This window comes from Rhinatrema bivittatum, chromosome 1 (genome assembly GCF_901001135.1).
Source record: "Rhinatrema bivittatum chromosome 1, aRhiBiv1.1, whole genome shotgun sequence".
Lineage (NCBI taxonomy): Eukaryota > Metazoa > Chordata > Amphibia > Gymnophiona > Rhinatrematidae > Rhinatrema > Rhinatrema bivittatum.
Window position 1 is genome coordinate 457,760,460 of NC_042615.1, and position 18,772 is coordinate 457,779,231.

The 18,772-nt window shown below is 46.0% G+C and overlaps 1 protein-coding gene across 5 annotated transcripts in view; it reads right to left on the reverse strand.

The window, feature by feature from the left end:
* Window positions 1-18,772, reverse strand: part of MPDZ (multiple PDZ domain crumbs cell polarity complex component) — a 662,189-nt gene that overhangs the window by 504,551 nt on the left and 138,866 nt on the right. For all 5 annotated transcript variants that reach the window (XM_029605550.1, XM_029605570.1, XM_029605559.1 and 2 more), the window contains exons 8-10: window positions 12,291-12,500; window positions 5,518-5,632; window positions 4,723-4,811 (exon numbers count right to left, since the gene is read on the reverse strand). In XM_029605550.1, coding sequence (XP_029461410.1) covers window positions 4,723-4,811; window positions 5,518-5,632; window positions 12,291-12,500 — 414 coding nt within the window. The remainder of the gene's footprint in view (window positions 1-4,722; window positions 4,812-5,517; window positions 5,633-12,290; window positions 12,501-18,772) is intronic.

Consider the following 18,772-nt stretch of genomic DNA (forward strand, 5'->3'; position numbering starts at 1 on the left):
TGATGTGGAGAATTTGCGTGCTCGGAGGAGTGTATCTATTACCGACCCCAAGTATCCCCTTTTCTTCAGTCGAGCCCTCTCAATGGCCAGACCGTAAGAGAGAATTGAGCTGGATCCTCGTGGAGGATGGGACCTTGTCGCAGCAGGTCCCTGTGAGGGGGCAGGGGTAGAGGATCCCCTGCCAGCAGTCTTCTCATGTCTGCGTACCAGGGTCCTCTTGGCCAGTCCGGGGCCACCAGAAGAACTAGGCCTCTGTGCCGCTGAATCTTGTGTATAATGGCGCCCAGCAGGGGCCATGGGGGAAAGGCATATAACAGGATCCCCTGAGGCCATGGCTGTACCAGGGCGTCGATCCCGTGGGATAGAGGATCTCGCCTGCGACTGAAGTATCTGGGTACTTGAGCGTTGGACCTGTCCGCTAGTAGGTCCATGCCCGGAGTCCCCCACTGATCCACAATCATCTGGAAGGCCGTGGATGACAGCTGCCATTCCCCCGGGTTTAGGCTTTCTCTGTTGAGGAAGTCTGCCGTGGCGTTGTCCTTCCCGGCGATGTGGAAGGCGGAGATGTCCTGGAGATTTGCTTCCGCCCAAGCCATCAGGGGGGCTATTTCTAAGGATACCTGTCGGCTTCTGGTTCCGCCCTGTCGGTTGATGTATGCCACCATGGTGGCATTGTCCGACATCACTCTGACTGCTCTGTTTCGAAGTCTGTGGGCAAATCGCAGGCAGGCTAACCTGACTGCCCGTGCCTCTAGTCAGTTGATATTCCACCCCAACTCTTCCCTGTTCCACCGCCCTTGGGCAGTTAGCTCTTCGCAGTGTGCTCCCCAGCCGCTCTGGCTGGCATCTGTAGTGAGCAGGGTCCAGGTTGGGGAGGACATTTTTGACCCCCGGCTCGTGTGGCCGGGCTGCAGCCACCACCGTAACTGATTCCGTACTCTGGCCAGTAGAGGTAGATCCACGGTGTAGTTCTGTAATCGTGAGCTCCACCGAGATAGGAGGGCGCGTTGTAACAGTCTCATATGAGCCCGTGCCCATGGTACCACTTCCAGAGTGGATGCCATTAGGCCGAGGACCTGTAGGTAATCCCAAGCTGTGGGCCGGGTGGTACTCAGCAGAGTCTGTAAACGATTCCGGAGTTTTGATCTCCTCTTGGAGGTCAGGCTGACTTTGTCTCCCTGGGTGTCGAATCGGACTCCTAGGTATTCCAGCGACTGTGAAGGCTGTAGGGAACTCTTGTTTATGTTGACTACCCATCCTAGGCTTTCCAGAAGAGATATAACTCTGTTGGTTGCCCGGTGGCTCTCCTCCGGTGACTTTGCCCTGATCAGCCAATCATCTAGGTAGGGATGGACGAGAATTCCTTCCTTCCTGAGTGACGTCGCCACCACTACTATTACCTTGGTAAAGGTCTGCGGCGCGGTGGCTAACCCGAAGGGTAAAGCCCGGAACTGAAAGTGTTGTTTTAGGACTTTGAAGCGTAAGTAGCGCTGGTGATCCCGATGGATTGGGATATGCAAGTAAGGCCTCTGACAGATCCAGGGATGTGAGATACTCCCCTGGCTGTATTGCACTTCGGACTGACCGCAGAGTTTCCATGCGAAATCCTGGGACCCTTAAGTGCCGGTTGACTGACTTGAGGTCCAGGACGGGTCTGAAGGTGCCCCCCTTCTTGGGAACGATGAAATAAATGGAGTAATGCCCAGAATTTATCTCCCATGCAGGCACTGGGATTATGGCTTTTAGGGACAGGAGCCTCCACAAGGTAGCTTCCAGTGCCGCCCTCTTGAGGGGTGGACAAGGAGATTCCACAAACTTGTCCGGAGGGAGATGAAGGAAGTCCAGGTAATACCCTTCTCGGATGATGGCGAGGACCCACTGGTCCAAAGTAATCTCGACCCATCTGCGGTAGAGTAGGGTTAGCCTGCCCCCTATGGCTTCTTCCCCCAGATGGGTCAGCTGATTCTCATTGTGGGGTGCGGCCGGGACCCGAACCCGAGCCGGTTCCCCTCTTGTTGTGCCTGGTCCGAAAGGACTGGTTCCTGGTCTGAGAACAAGGTGCTTGGTAGCTAGTCCTGTAGGGGTTGAAGCGTTGAGACCTTCTACCTCTGGATGGCCTAGGAAAAGGGCACTGGTTCCTCCTTGACTTGTCTTCTGGTAGACGGGGTAATGGAGAGGCACGCCCCATTTGTTAGCCAGTTTCTCGAGGTCGCTGCCGAACAGGAGGGATCCCTTAAAGGGCATTCTTGTAAGGCGCGTCTTGGAGGAGAAGGAGTCGGCCGACCAATTTCGTAGCCAGAGCTGTCTCCTGGCTGCCACTCAGGATGACAGTCCCTTGGCTGCCGTATGGACTAGGTCGGAGGTAGCGCCAGTGAGGAACGAGAGAGCTGATTCCATTTCTTCTCCCAGGGTGTTGTTCCTGGCTTGTGATAAACAGGAACGCGTCACCACGGTGCAGCAGGTCGCGATTCGTAGGGACATGGCTGCCACCTCGAAGGCTTGTTTCAGAATGGCGTCCAGGCGCCGGTCATGTGTATCCTTGAGGGCCGCCCCTCCCTCCACTGGAATGGTGGTGCGCTTCACAATTGCGCAAACTATGGCGTCTACCTTGGGGCACGCCAGCAGCTCCTTGGTTGCCGGGTCCAGGGGGTACATGCCAGACAAGGCCCGACCCCTTTTGAATGAGGCCTCCGGCGCATTCCACTCCAGATCGATTAGCTGCTGTGCTGCTTGTAGGAGGGGGAAGTGGTGGGCCGTTTGACGAAGGCCTTCCAGCAGGGGGTTTATTCTAGGTTCCCCTGGGGTGCCGTGGCCCGGGATAGCCAGCTCCGACAGGCATTGAGAGACAAGGTCTGGGAGATCCTCCTTAAGAAAGAAGCATCTCATGGTTCGATACGGCTCTATCCCCGAGGGAAGTTCTCCCTCCTCGGGGAGCTCGTCTTCTTCCACAGAGCAATCTGAATCCCCATAAGTGGGGCTTCCGGGTGGCCGTGCCTAGGTCTTGAGGGTCCAGGGGTAGGGTCATCCGGTACGTACGGGTCCGTTCAGGGATCAGACTGCATCTGGACAAAGGCGTGAATCCCCTTGAATAATTCTACCCAGGAGAGCGAAGCAGGTTCTAGCCTTAAGGGCACCAGGTCTCTAGGGTTCCCTGGCTGCTCACCGCGGCCTGCTAAGTCCGGGGTGTTCCCTGAGGAACTAGCAATTACGCTGGGCTGGGACCAGCCCTGGCCTGGAACTCCCAGGGCCTCCTCACATTGGGCACATAGGGAGTCTGCTTCCTCGCTCTGTGTGGCTCTGAGGTGGCATGCTGAGCAGAGGCCTAGAGCTCTTATGCCTGATTCTGGAGGTGCCGGCTCTGCGGACGCAGGGGCTCTCATACGCTCCATCGTGTCTGTTATCTCTATGCACTTTGTAATATGCGCGAAGATGTGCGCCTATCAACGTGCGCCTATCAATGTGCGCTTAGCAACATGCGGCTATCAGCATGTGCCTATCCACGTGCGCCTATCAACGTGCGCTTAGCAACGTGCGTTGAATCAATGTGTATCAAGGTGCGCCCTTCAATGTGCACCTCTATCAATATGCGCCCAATTATTTTCGGGCGCCTAACATATGCGCCCGTCGCCTGTGCGCTTAGTCTGGACTGAGCGCTAGAGCAAGGCGGCGAACCAGGGCAGATGGCGACGGCGAGCAGGCAGGCAAAATGGCGACCTCCTTGGCGGGCTGCCACATAGGCAAACCCCGCTAATCCTCGCTTCCTCGGAGACCAGCAAAAGTAAAGATGTACGCCTTACCTGGTCTTCGGCGCTTCCCGGCTGCAACCCGGGCGGTCTCCGACTGCGGGGGGAGAGGGTGATTACCGTCACTGCCGCGCTCGAGGAAGTGCACCCGCTGCCTCTAGGCCGCGCCCGAACTCGTCTCGCTCGGGGGCCAAGTCCTCACCGGGACCAAGGCTGCCTCTATGCCGCGCCCGAGCCCTTCTCACTCAGGGGCTAGGTCCCTGCCGCGAGTCGGCCACCGGACCGAGGCTCAAACCTCCGAGGGACCACGGAAATCACCTCGGGAAACTCAACTGGGGGAGGGACCCGAGGGTATCAACGCAGGAGTGCGGGGCTCGTCTTCAGGTAGGATTCTTCTATGAAATTTAGTCGTTAGAATTTGGAAAAACGCTCAGCGAGCGTGAAGTAGCTCCAAACTGCTTTGGAGACGGAAATTACTGAGTTGCTGCACTTCCTGCAGGGGTATATGTACCACGTGCTGACGTCAGATCCGTCTCCAACTGCTAGCACGAGCACACTATACCCATTTGTTCTGAGTCCATCTGCTACACGCTAGGAAATCACTAGTTTCAAAGCAGACTTTTACACATAAGTGCACTTTGAAAATTAAGGCTGAAATCAACGAGTACTTTCTACCTGCAGACTTCAAGCAGTTTGTGAACTACTATAAAATTAGCCTCAATATAAAGAGCTTTCTCGGTTGGAATATTAGTTTGATATTAGTAACTCTGAAAGCTCGCTGGTAAACTGCTGATTTCAAGTTTTAGACGCTAGAACAAAAGGAAAAATTCACCTGACTAAAATTTTTCTGAAATATATTCATCAGGGTTTTGACATTATAATAAACTGCAAAAGTTGACCAAAAATATTTAAACTTACTTTTCAAAATAGAAACACACATATTACACTAAGTTATGCAATCACAGCTTTGTCTACTTACGGCTATAATCTGATCTCCAACACAGATTCGTCCATCATGTTCAACAGTACTGCCTTCTGTAATACTTTTAACAAAAATACCAGAAGGTTCTGTAAAAGAAAAAAAAAAAAATCACCAGAATGATAGACTTTCCACACTTGTTACCACTACAAGCATCATTGTTATTCTTGACTGAACTCTAACCTGTTTTTTCCTTAAATTATCATTCTCCAAATACAAAGTAATGTAAATGTGGTTATCAACTGTTTCAGTTAACCAGGAACAAGCTAAAACTACAAGTACAATTAAATGATTTTTTTTATTAACATGGACTTATCAGCCAACAATGCATGTAGCAGAGTATTTAACTAAGAGTTCAGAGCAAAAAAGCAACACATATCAGAACCACAAAGCTATTCCTGGGTAACAGAGGAAAAAAAGATCCATAATACTTTAACAAGTCTTGCAATGTTTTTCCTTTAAAAACCATAAGCATCTATTGCCAAATACTCTAAATTATAAGTTGGAAAATATGCTAACACTACATTTCACTAGAGTTACACATCTAGTAAGCTTCCCTGATTAAATCTCAAATTCCAACCATTAGACATGACCTCTATAGCTTCCTTTCATTACAGTATTACACCTAAAGCTTAATAAGATCACATCACTTAAAAATATACATTTTCCTTTATTTGTAAAGCTATCATGGCTTTTCTGTCTGAAATCAATGTAAGGAAAGTTTTATGTTACATAAATATTAAAAATATAGAAAATTAAAGCTTTTAGATTATTATTGTTTTTAAATTACATTACCTGAGTTCTTGTCTCCAATATATCCAGCAATAGTTATTCCTAAACCCTGGGCATTTTTAGTCAGCTCCACATCAAACGTGTCACTGTCCACAACTTTAGGAACAGAAGCCTCCACCTATGAAGATCACAAGGTAAAATATTTAGAGCGACTAGGGTTTCTACATGAAGACATTCAGCAGTGCTAATGAATTGTTCTTCTCAGATACCGTATCTGATTGTAAAGAACATTACTGAGGAAGCATCGCATAGCATGCATTCCTCAAGACTGCGACAGTGATCACAGGTTTAGCAGTCACATCAGTTTGTGAAATTTTTCATGATGAGAAGAAATTACCAAGCTATAATTAAAAGGAATACTTATTCTTAAAAAAAAAAAAATGATAAGCTGCATCTTTAGTTGACGTCTTCAAAGGTCATTAACCTTAAAAGTTAATAAACTGGCCCTAAGAATTCTCTCATGCAAATTCAGGCAAGCAGAGCAGAAAATGAGAGGTTCTATTAGACTTAAACTAGTGTGACTTAATGTACAAAACTCCAGTCATGAAAAGCACCACTAAGAGCATATGTTCATTTATCATAAAGCATCAATGATTTCATATTGTAGATGCTTTAGAACAGTGGTTCCCAACCTGGGGCCCCTGGAATCCCAGGGCTCCACGAGAGCATCCCAGAGGTTCCGCCAGAAGGGATGCAAGAAAGTTTAGCTAGGGAAAAAATGAGTGAGAATCTGCTATCTGTGATTAGGGGCCAGGAGAGTGAGAGTGGCGCTTATTATGACCCCCCCCAAAAAAAACATCACCCCATATTGCTATAGACCAGGAGGAACAGGGCAGAGAAGGGCTGCTTGCACATATTAGAAGCCTCAAACTGCACTGGAGGTGATGGTGAAGAAGAGAGGGACAGACTATAGCCCTTGAGAATCACAAGCCCCACACTGCTGCACTTCGGGAGACGAGAAGAGCCAGATAATGGGTGTCAGAACCTTTGCAGCACAATGAGGAAAGCAAAGTTGGACTATCATGACGGTGAGCAACGTTTCACTACTAATGCCACACACTCTGCCACTGATCTGACAGAGAGAAGAAAGGAGAGTTGTACCAAAAAAGTATACAGAATGGCTCAAAGGAAGAAAGGAGGAAATGGGACTGCGATTAATAGTATGAGTGGAGAAGAAATGAAGGAAGAAATGGAGGCTAAAGCAGAGTTGCTTACCTGTAACAGGTGCTCTCTGAGGATGGCATGATGTCAGTCCTCACACATGAGTAATATCATCAGATGGAGCCCGAAACGGAAAACGTATGTCAAAGTTTATGAAACTTTGATTGAGCCTCATTGAGCATGCTCATCCCCTTATATCATAAAATTCAAGAGAATAAAATAATAAAGGAGAAAATCCAAGCAGTGGAAACTCAACTCTGAGGGGTGGCAGGCAGGTTTCATGAGGACATACTGCTATCCTCAGAGAATGCCTGTTACAGGTAAGCAACTCTGCTTTCTCAGAGGATAATCAAGATAGCAGTCCTCACACATGGGTGAATCTCTAGCCACAGGCTGCCCCCAACATAAAAGGGGACCAACAGAACACCAAAATAAGTGCCAAAGGCCACAACAACCAGTTTTATTGGTAATGAGTAGGGGGGCAGTCTGAATAAACACAACAGGCCCTAGGCAGGAACAGAGTTTGGTTCTACACCTTAAACAAGTTCTGAAGGTTCAAACTGGCCAAACCTGCTGTCGCATTGGCCATCTCTATCCAAACAATAATGCGATATGAATTTGTGGCGAGAACTCCACATTGCAGCTCTGCAGATCTCCTCCATGGGAAATGCTCGCAAGTGGGCCTCCGACGCTGCCATGCCACTAACAGAGTGAGCCTCGACATGACTCCCAAGATGCAGTCCCACCTGGGCGTAACAAAAGGAGATGCAGTCTGCTAGCCAATTCGAAAGCATCTGTTTGCCAATGTTGATACCCAACAATCAAAAGAAACAAAAATTTGAGGGGACTATCTATGGGCTTCTGCCCACTCCAGATAGAAGGCTAAGGCTCTTTTGTGGTCCAAACTGTGCAGGGCTTCTTCACCTTCATGTGAATGGGGCCTGGGAAAGAATATTAACAGGATGATGGACTAGTTAAGATGGAAGTGTGTACGTAAGACCACCCTGTCATGAAAAAACTTAGAATAAGGTAGATAAGTCACTAAGGCCTAGAGCTCACTGCATGCGGAAGTGACCGCCACCAAAAATATGACCTTCCACATCAAGTACTTCAGGCCACAGGAGTGCAGCAGCTCAACGCCGAGGTCCTAAGATACAGGGGAAAGCCTTAGGGGAAGTTTCAACTGAAGCAGGCTCCTCATGAAACGTACAACTATAGGCTGTACAGACATGGGCATACTATCTACACCACAGTGGTATATGCCAATTGCACTTAGATGAATTCTAATGGAGTTGGTCTTCAAGCCAGCTTCCGATAGCTGTAGAAGGTAATCAAACAGCTTTTGTGTGGAGCAAGAGAAAGAATCTAGGGCCTTCTGCTCATACAGCACGGAAAAGCCTCCTCTACTTCAGACTGTAGGACTTTCTAGAGGAAGGCTTTCTGTAAGCCACTAGGATAAGAGAAACATCCTCCGAAAGGTTGAGCAGCTGTAGTATCAACCTTTCAACATCCAGGCTGCCTCGATCCTGGGTGGTGAGATCTGAGGAAGTCCCCAGCCTGATCGGTTTCCAGATGGTCATCTCCCTGAGGAATGGAAATCAGCGTTCTCTCAGCTAATGAGAAGCTATGAAGATGACTGTCCCTTTGTCCTCGTGAAACTTCAAGAAAATCTTCGCTACCAGTGGAGTTGGAGGATTCGCAAACAAGAGACCATCGCCCTTCAATAGCGGGCAAAAGTGTCTGAGGCTGGTTTTCTGCATGTCCCGTACAGGGAGCAGAAATGAGGAACCTTCCTGTTTCAAGGCGCTGTGAAGAGATCCACATTCAGGCTTCCCCAGATGCAGAAGATCTGATTTGTGACCTCTTGGTCCATAGATCAGCTGTGGGTTCTGGAGACATGACTCAGTCTATCCGGAATTACATTTTCTGTTCCGGCCAGGTTACATGGCCCTGAGCACCATCCCATGGGAAAGTGCCTACAACCAGATCTGGACCACTTCCTGACATAGAAGGTACAATCCCATACCTCCCTGCTTGCCGACATACGTTGCCACTTGGTTGTTGGTCTGCATCAGAACAATTTTGTTGGACAGCTGAACTCTGAAAGCCTACAGCACATACCTGATCGCCCAGAGCTCCAGGAAATTGATTTGACAGAGACATTCCTGGGTAGACTACAGGCCCCGAGTGCTATCTACATGAGCTCCCCAGCCAAGGGTGGATGCATCCGAAGTCAGGACAATTTGGATTGTAGGAGTTTGGAAGAACACCCCCCTTTCCAGATTTGAAATTTCGCAACAGGACAAATAGTCCCAGAAAGACAAAGTGACTCAGATGCAATCCTAGAGGTTCTGCATGGCCTGATGCCACTGTAACCTCAGGGTCCATTGGGCTTTTCGCATGTGTAAATGTGACAAGGGAGTGACATGAATTGTTGTGGTCATATGGCCCAACAGCCTCAACATGTGCCAAGCTGATGTCTGCTGGCTCTATTGAATCCCCACCGTGATGGTCATCAGGTTGATGGCCCTTGTCGAGGTAGGAAGGTCTTGGCCTGAGCCAAGTCTAGCAGGACTCCAATGAAATCCAATTGTGATTATGGGCTGAGATGGGACTTGGGGTAGTTGATAACAAACCCTATTGTCTCCAGTACCTGGATGATCGAGCACATGAACTCGTCGGCCCCAGACCGAGAGGTGCTCCTGACCAGCCAATCGCCCAGGTACGGGAAATCATGAACTCCCAGCCTGTGAAGGCATGCTGCCACCATGGCTAGACATTTTGTAAAGACAATTGGGACTGACACAAGCCCAAATGGCAGAACGCGATACTGGAAGTGCTATTTTCCTACCACACTTCAGAGATACTTCCTGTGACTTGGGAAGATCTTGATATGATAGATCCAAGGAGCTTAGCCAATTCCCTTTCTGCAAGAAGGGGCTCAGGGTGCCCAGGGAAACCATCTTTTTATAAATTTGTTCAAGGACCTTAGGTCTAGAATGGGATACTTTTGTATCAGGAAGTACAGAGAGTAAAATCCCTGCCCTCTCTATCCTGGTGGAATGGGTTTGACCTCTCTGGCCATTATGAATGAAGAGTGCTCCTATACTAATACTTCCTGATTTGCTACCAGGCCCCAGAATGGGCTCGGGGGTGGGGGGGGGCTAATTTGGCGGGATACCCAACAGGTTCAATTTGTACTTCTCGCGTACAATGGAAAGCACCCACTAGTCTGAGGTTACCCTGGGCTATTGGTTGGCAAAGAACCGAAGCCTTTCCCCGACTGGCAGGTCCATCGTCCCGGGTACATGCAACCAGGCTATGTCCCCTGCGATCCAGTCAAAACCCCGTCCCAGGAGTTAACTGAGGTGCTGTGACCAGAATTGTACACAGTACTCAAAGTGTGCGATACAGAGGCATTATGACATTTTCCGTTTTATTCACCATTCCTTTCCTAATAATTCCTAACATTCTGTTTGCTCAAGTTTTTAGAGTCACGATATCAACACACTGAAAAAAATACAAAAAAAAAGTAAGTTAACAGGTTGGAGGAGGTTGGTTTATGATTAAACTACTACACACTGCTGGATGTGGTGATATAAGGAGATTGCATGAAACCTTCCTCTTCTTTCCTAAAAAACTTTTTGGTAAAAGATAGTCGTGTGAGAAACATTGCTCTCAATTATGAGAGATTGAAAGTTATTGAACAAGTCGGAGAGTTTTTTCCCATTAAAGTATTTTTGAAAAAATAATAATTGGGTATAATTAGCTAAAGAGAGGTGATATCTTGTTTATTGATTAATGACAAAAAACCCGGCATGCAGTTGATGTCCAGCGGTCACCTTGAGGTAAGAATCTTGAATCAATCACAAAGTTGGAAAAAATTGTAAAGAAAAATCTACCACACCGAGGGGGCACCGACCGCGAAGGAGGACCCAATAAGGAGTGGTACAGAAATCCGAATTTTTTGAGGAAAATAGGAAAAAACGTGGAGCTCCATGACCGCGAGGCAACTACACCGTGGAAAAGAAGAGACTGAAAGGGGACCTCGCGTGGACACGCGTATAGTATCAGGCTGGGTATGCTCAGTCTGCCAGTCAAAGCTTCTAGAAACTTTGACAAAAGTTTTCCGTGCCGGGCTCCATTGGATGATGTCACCCACATGTGAGGACTACCATCTTAGAACAGGGATGATTTGCTGCCAAATTGTTCCAAGTTGCCAAACTGGAACATTTTTTTAACTTCCTTCCCTTTCCCATTGCAGCTGGACTGGAAGGGAGAATGACCTCAACCTTCAATTATGAGGGCAATTTTTAAATAGTTTTGGAAATTGTCCTCCCTATATATTCAGTTTAGATCAAAGTTTTATACATTATGAGAGATTCAGGAATGCATCTCATTCTTTCTTTTGTTATGGCATGCAAAAATTACAGATGTATGTTGTGGTCTGTGAAATGTTTTGAAGCTGATCAGGTTGGGAAGCCCTGCTTTAGACTTTTCTCAATCTTTTAAACCTATTTGAAAGAAAAAAATAAGGTAACGTTTCATATCAGAAAGAAAAAAAATATATTTAGATAAAAAAGTAAAGAAAAGATTAGGAAGAAGCCCACAGAGAAAGTTGCAGAATCAAATAAACAATCAAGCTAATGTTTGGAAGAATCCACTGTAGCTAGTGTTACTGCTTTAAATACATACATATCTTCCAGTGTCCAAGAACACTCTTAATAGCAGTGATTTACAACCAATCTTTCAGTGCACCCTAGTTCATCTGGTTTTCTGGATATCTGCAAAGTACATGCAAAAGATATATTTGCAAAGAATACATGTCTCTAGCAAATACAAACATACATGTTGCACATTCATTATAGATAGCTGAAAACCAGCAAGGGTGCTTCTAAGGACTGAGATAAGAACCACTGCTCTGTGGACTCACGGTATGAAAACTTGCCTTTACAGGCACTGATATCCTGTACTCTTGTCATAAGTTAGAGGAAAAAAAGAACAATGAAGTATTTCATATTTCACCCCTTGTTTCCAATTTAAAGTAAATGCTGAAGTTGGAAACAATATAAACTTAATAGTAAAATCTTTTTTGGCCAGAATGAACAACTGCTTGAAAACATTAAGGTAAGGACATGCCTCGTCATGAAGGTTTTGCTCCCCTTCTCAATAAGGTTTATTCCAGCTCATACACTCACATTCCTAAGCTTTATGGTAAGCAGTAATAATTAAAGCAGGGGTAGGCAGCTCTGATCCTCAAGTGCCACAAGTTGGTCAGGTTTTCTGAACATCCACAATGAATATGCACAAGATGCAATTGCTTGCAATGGAGATGGTACATGCAAACCGATTTGTGGCACTCAAGGACTGGAGTTGCCTATCCATGACCTAAAGGGTTTACCATAAAGCAGATTTCGATATAGCTCAGGAAAAAAAATTAGAGTTGTTAATGATCACAACTGCATTTTGTATGGATAGTGTAAGTGAGAAAAATGAAAAATCACTGCTATTCATAAGGACTCACAGATAGAACAAAGGAGTTAGGCAAGAAGCTACGCAGATCAGTCTAAAAATAAGTGAAAAAAAATAGTCATGTGCATTTAATTTGGATTTACCTGTTTTTCTGGCCAAGATGGAAGAGGATTTGGTGTTGGAGTACCTGCTGGGACTCCTATAGCAGGCTCCTGTACAGGACCTCTTGCAATCACCAACTTTACTCGATTTCCACATTGCCGCAATACTTGTGCCACCTGCTCACTGCTCATTCCAGTCAGGTCTGTGTCACCAATTTTCAAGATATGGTCTCCACTGCACAGCCTTCCATGCTATATGAATCAATGAATCAGTCTATCAATAATCCTCCTCTATAATAAAAGGCAGTTGTTTACACGACTGGTATTTTTGGTGGTGGGATGGGCAGCGCATATGCACACTACACTCTGTCCACAACTTCAGTACATTAAGTACCTGAAGCAAAGAGTGGCATAGCGAGGAGCCCAAACCCTGAAAATCAACAAGGAAATGCTATTTGGAAGCAGGGTGGTAGCTGTGCAGCACAGCTGGGAGACCGAACGCCATGAGTCACAAAGAGGGTGCCGCTGGGAGACTTGTATAGGTAGGTCAAGCCCCATCAGTCAAGGCCAAACTACCAAACAAGATGAGGATGGAGAGAGCGGGAGGGAGAAAGAAAAGGAGATGGGTAGGATTAGGATTAGGATAAGACTGGAGAAAGGAAGGAAAGATGTGATGGATAAGGGGGAAGGGACAGACCATCGGGGTAGTTGAGACTGCACTCACACAAGCAACCCACATACACGCCCAGTCATTTACTCCTCCCGTCATACACCTAACCAGTTATATATTAATTTGCATACAAACCACACTAACTCAGTAAGACATACACCCTGCCCAATCACTGCTTGACAGACAACTCACCTGCTCACACACACTCCACCCAATCACTCATACCAACCCCATGCATTTATAAATGCCCTGCCCACTCACACACAATCCAAGCACACACTCACTAACATGTACACACCATCCCTTACTTACAACCCACCAATACACCACTCTCATCACCCACTCCTATCACCCTCACGCACCCTTAAAACTATATACCTCTTCCCCATACATATACAAAATGCCCACTACAATATATTTGCCAACAATGTTTTATATATGAAGAAATCCTAACTTCACAATTCTAAAATCAATTGTATGTACTACGCCATCTCATATCTATTTTACAAAAAACATAATAATCACAACCTCCTCACTAGCTACACACTCCCATGTATCACAAAATCCTAATCACAAAGACCTTATTTATTTATTTATTTATTTAAAAGCTTTTATAGACTGGTATTCATAGGAACATCATATCGGTTTACAAGGAACTTAAACGCAGTACATGGAACAGGGTGCATGGTAGCTTGGAGGGGGATGTCAACAGAACTTGAATACAATAGTGTATATACATACTTGATAAATATAGAGGATATAGATATACAACAGAGGATATACAAATACATATACAACTAGATAAGAATCGAGGATATACATACAATAATGCAATAAAATGTACAGTACAATATGCATTCAGTAATACAATAATACAATGTTGATACAGAAGATGCTATGTGGGGTGATTGGGGAGATCAACCTAAGGAAATTGAAAATGTATTGTAAGAGATATAGACTAAGTATGTTAATGTAGGATTTGAGGAAGAGGGATGGTGAGGGATAAATTAGCGAGGGGTGGGGTTATAGACTCTGTTCGGGGGGGGGGGATTATGAAGGTTTTTAATACCAGAGGTGGATATCGCTTCTTCCAGTTTCCTACATCCACAAACCTCAACACCATACAGTCTCCACATGCACACCTAGTACTTGTCCTTCACATTATCCATAACAATACTGTAAAAGCAAGTTTGCTTACCCTAAACGGTGTTTTCCATAGATAGCAGATGAATTAGCCGTGCTGTCTGGGTACATTTTCCATGCCACTAGGTGGCGGAGCTCTCTAAGATTAGTAAAGTCTTTCAGCTAGGTGCTCCCTCTTGTATCTTACCGCGTTTGCCTCAGGCTTCTCAGTCCATATCAAAGCAAGTTAGTATGCCTTGATGGAACTGTCCGGGGAGCCGGGAGGGTCAGCATGGCTAATTCATGTATCTACGGAAAACACAGTTTACGGTAAGCAAACTTGCTTTTTTCACGTAGATAAGCAGCTGAATTAGCCATGCTGTCTGGGAGTCCCCAGCTGTCATATTAAGCATATGTATATGAGTGTGGTTTGTTTAATTTCGCTCAATACTGGAATTAGAGGCGGACAGTTCTTATGAAGGCATTTTTTCTGTTGAATATGTGCTTTTTTGTAGTATAGTCCTCCTCATGCGTGCAACATCTGCAGCCTGTTGTCCAAACAGTAATGGGATGTGAAGGTATGTAGCGATGACCACGTTGCTGCTTTACAGATGTCTACAAGAGGCACCTTGAGGAGGTGGGCATGGACTTGATGCGCTTTTGGCGTCACAGCTAGTTATTCCGAACGCTTTTGATAGCAGAATTGTATACAGTTGGATATCCAGGAGGATAATGTTCTTTTTGATACTGGACATCCTGGTGCGCTTGGGTTGAAGGAGAGGAAGAGTTGTGAGGCTCTGTTGGGCGAATGAGTGTGTTTTTTGTAATAGGCAAGCGCACGTTTACAATCCAGGGTGTGACGTTTTCGCTCATTGTCATTGGCATGAGATTTTGGATGAAAAGTGGGTAAGGTGATGGTTTGGTTAATGTGAAAAACCGAAACCACCTTCGGCAGAAAATTTGGGTGTGTGCATAATGTCACTTTGTCATGGTAAAATTGAGATAAGGAGGGTAGTGAACCAAGACTTGTAGTTCACTAACCCGCCTTGCTGATGTGAGGGCAGATAAGAAGAGTACTTTCCATGAAAAGTATCGAGATGACAAGTGTCCAATGGTTTGAAAGGGGATAGCATTAGCTGTTCGAGGACTATGTTAATATCCCATGGCACTGGTGGTTTCTTTATCGGGGAACGTAAGCATAGGACCCCTTTCATGAATCTGGATATGAGAGAATAACATGATATGGGTTTCCCATTTGGGGGATTATGGTAGGCTGCTATGGCGCTTAAATGTACTCGGAGTGAGGCAGTGGCTAGGCCTTCGCTGTAGAGTAGATGGAGGTAGGCCAGAAGGCTTTCTGGTGGGCAGGTGAGTGGATTCATACCTGCAGTTGAGCACCAGGAAGCATAGCGTGACCACTTTTGTTAGTAGTTGAGTCTAGCCAATGGTTTTCTGGAGGAGACTAGTATGTCTTGAAGAGGAGGAGCGATGTTCAAGTTCTGGAAAGCAAGCCTTTCAATCTCCATGCCGTGAGGTGCAGTGATGAATGAAGTGGATGAAGTAGTGATCCATTCTCCTGGGTAAGTAGCTGAGGGCAGTTGCTAGGGGAATTGGATTGTGTATTGACAACTGTATCAGGTATCTGTACTACGGTTGTCTTGGCCACGATGGCGTGATGAGAATCAAATCTGCCTATCTTCGATAAATCTTTGGACTGTGCGAGAGATGAGTGGTATTGGAGGGAACATATACAGAAGACCTAGAGAGCAGTTTATGAGGAACGCGTCCCTCAGCTAGTCGGTGTGGGCTTGGAATCACTTAGCAAAACTTCCTCACTTTCCTGTTGCGCTCTGGCACGAAAAGATCAATGCAGGGGAGACCCTACGTGGAGAAGATGTGATGCACTATTTCTTGATGTAGTTCCCATTTGTGGGGGTGAAATATTCTGCTCAGCTTGTCTGCTCTGGAATTGCTGATTCCGGGTAAGTAAGTGGCTTGTAGGGAGATAGATCTGTTGTGAGCCCATTCCAGATCTGGACTGTTTCCCTACAGAGGTTCCAAGAACCTGACCCTCCCTTCCTTGTTTTTGTAAAACATTGTGACTTGGTTGTCTGTGCGAATCATCACAGTTTTCCCTTGCAGGGATTCTTCGAAGGCTCGAAGGGCGTTTCATACCGCTCGAAGTTCCAGAAGGTTTATGTGTAGATATATCTCCATATTGGACCATAGTCCCTGAGTTTGAAGGTGGTCTAGGTGAGCTCCCCATCCTTTGGGACAGGCATCTGTGGTGAGTATTATTTGATGTCGAGGGAGTTGTAGATGTGATCCCATTGTTAATGTTGATGGGAGTAGCTACCATTGCAGGTCTGTTTTCATGCTGATGGTTATGGTGATGGGAGTCGACAGCAGATGAAGGAACTGGGTTCATTGATTTTTTAGACCCCTTTGCAAGCGACGCATGTGCAGTCGTGTGTGTGGGACTACATAGATAGATACTGCCATGTGTCCTAGAATAGTTAGGATTTGGCAGGCCGGAACAGTTGTACTGTGAAGCAGAACTGAAGATAGTGTGGAGAGAGCTAGTGCTTGCGGGTGTGGCAGGAATGCTTTGTCTTGATTGGTGTCGATATAAGCCCCGATGAACTGTAAGGTTTGTGTTGACTGTAGATTTGACTTCTCATAGTTGATTAGTAGACCTAGATTGTCCAGGCAAGAAATAGTGCGAAGTAGATTGTCCCATAAGAGAGTCTGGTTGGGTGCTACTAGAAGCCAATCGTCCAGATAAGAAATATTTGAACCCCCTATCGATGGAGGTGTGCCACCACTACTGCTAGACATTTGATGAAGACTCTGGGGACAGAGGAGAGGCCAAATGGAAGAACTTTGTACTGGAAGTGTTGGGTGTCCATCTGGAAACAGAGGTAACACCAGGATTTGGGATGCATTGCTATGTGGGCATATGCATCCTTTCAAGTCCAGTGTACACATCCAATCGTTGGGTCGAAGGAAGGGTATAATAGACTTGAGAGAAGTCATTTTGAATTTCTCTTCGTGAAGGTACTTGTTGACTGAGCGTAGGTCCAAGATTGGATGCAGCCCTCCTGACTTCTTGGGAATAAGGAAGTATTGTGAATAGAACCCTTGATGAAGTTGTGGGGAAGTTAATTTCCAAATGCACTTGTTTTGGAGGAGCATTTTGATTTCCTGAAGGAGAGGTCCTCGATGTGCTGTTTGATGTTTCTGAAAAACAAAGTGCAGGAGGGTCGGGAGGGTGTGAAATGGAGAGAGTAACCTTCTTTTATTATGTTCAGGACCCATTGGTCGGATGTGATGTGGCTCCAGGCTGGGAGGAACCTGGACAACCTGCCCCCTACCAAAGATGTCTGAGCCGGTGGCAAGAGTATTTCTAAAAACTCTGCTGGGTCTTTGAGGGTTGAGGGTCAGTTTGTTGACGGGGCTGGCAAGGGGCTCTGGGGTGCTGGCATGGCACCTGATGTTGGTAAGGTTGTTGTCTGAAAGGTTGATAAGTTGGAGGCCTGTAGAACGAGTACGGCTTGTACATTCTGTAGTTGGATCTTTTGTAAGAAGAATATTGTCGCCTAGATGATGAAGGTTGGTGAAAGGATGTCAGTGATAGAACTGCTGTTTTTTGTTCTTTTAGCTTTGTTACCGTTTCGGTAAATTTATCTCCAAACAAATTATCAGGACGGCATGGAAGATTGGCTATCTTATCATGTACGTCGTCCCTAATGGCACTGGATCTGAGCCATGTGAGCCTCCTTGCTGCTATACTGTTCGCCAAGGTTTTTGAGGAAATCTCAAATCCTTCATAAACTGATCAAAGGAGGTGTCTGAGACCTTCTTCTAGATTATGGTATTCTGCAGGCAAATTGGCCTCTGGGGATCCCAGTTATAAATGCGGCTTTATAGCTTGTAAATTCTCAAACAGATATTGTTCTATGAAATTGATGGTTTTTAATTTTAGCATTCAGCATACTGGATTGAAACGCTTTCTTTGCAAAGTCATCCAGAGATCTAGTATCTCAAGCTGGTGGTGTGTTCGAGTGTAGCCGTGACTTCCTTGCTTTCTGCATCACAGATTCAACCACTATAGAATTATGTGGGAGTTGAACTGCTGAGCAGAAGGAGGAGTCCTTCATGCGGTATTTAAGGTCTATTTTTCCTCGATGTCGGTGGAGTAGAGAGAGGGGTATCCCATGCTTTTTCCATCACTGCATTCAGCACAGAGTGCTGAGGAAGTGCTGTCGGCTCACTGGGATTATCAAAACTTTTCAAGATCCCTAACATTTCCTGAAGTGGATCTGGAATTTCCTTCATTTCTATATAGAGCATTAAACCTACCTTTTCCAAGAATTGGGAATAGGTAAGGTCTTCTGGTGGAGAGGCAGGCTTAGGCGGGACCTCAGCTGGGTCTGATGGATAGCCTGTTGATAAGCTTGTTGAGGAAGTCGTGTCTAGGATATCTTCCACTGGCAATGAAGGCCTTTGTGGTTGGTCTTTTGGAGCTGGATCTGGAATAGAGGAGTCTTCTGGAACTGCTGGTGATACTGCTGGAATATGTAGTGGTGGCTGATTTGACTGCTCCACTGATTGTAAAAATTGGGATAATATTGTGGTGATCTGTGAGATAGCTTGTGAAGCTAACCCCGAAGTAGAAGGGATAAGCATCAGGTCCGCTACGGGTGGTAGGGTGGCCATGAGTGTATCTGCA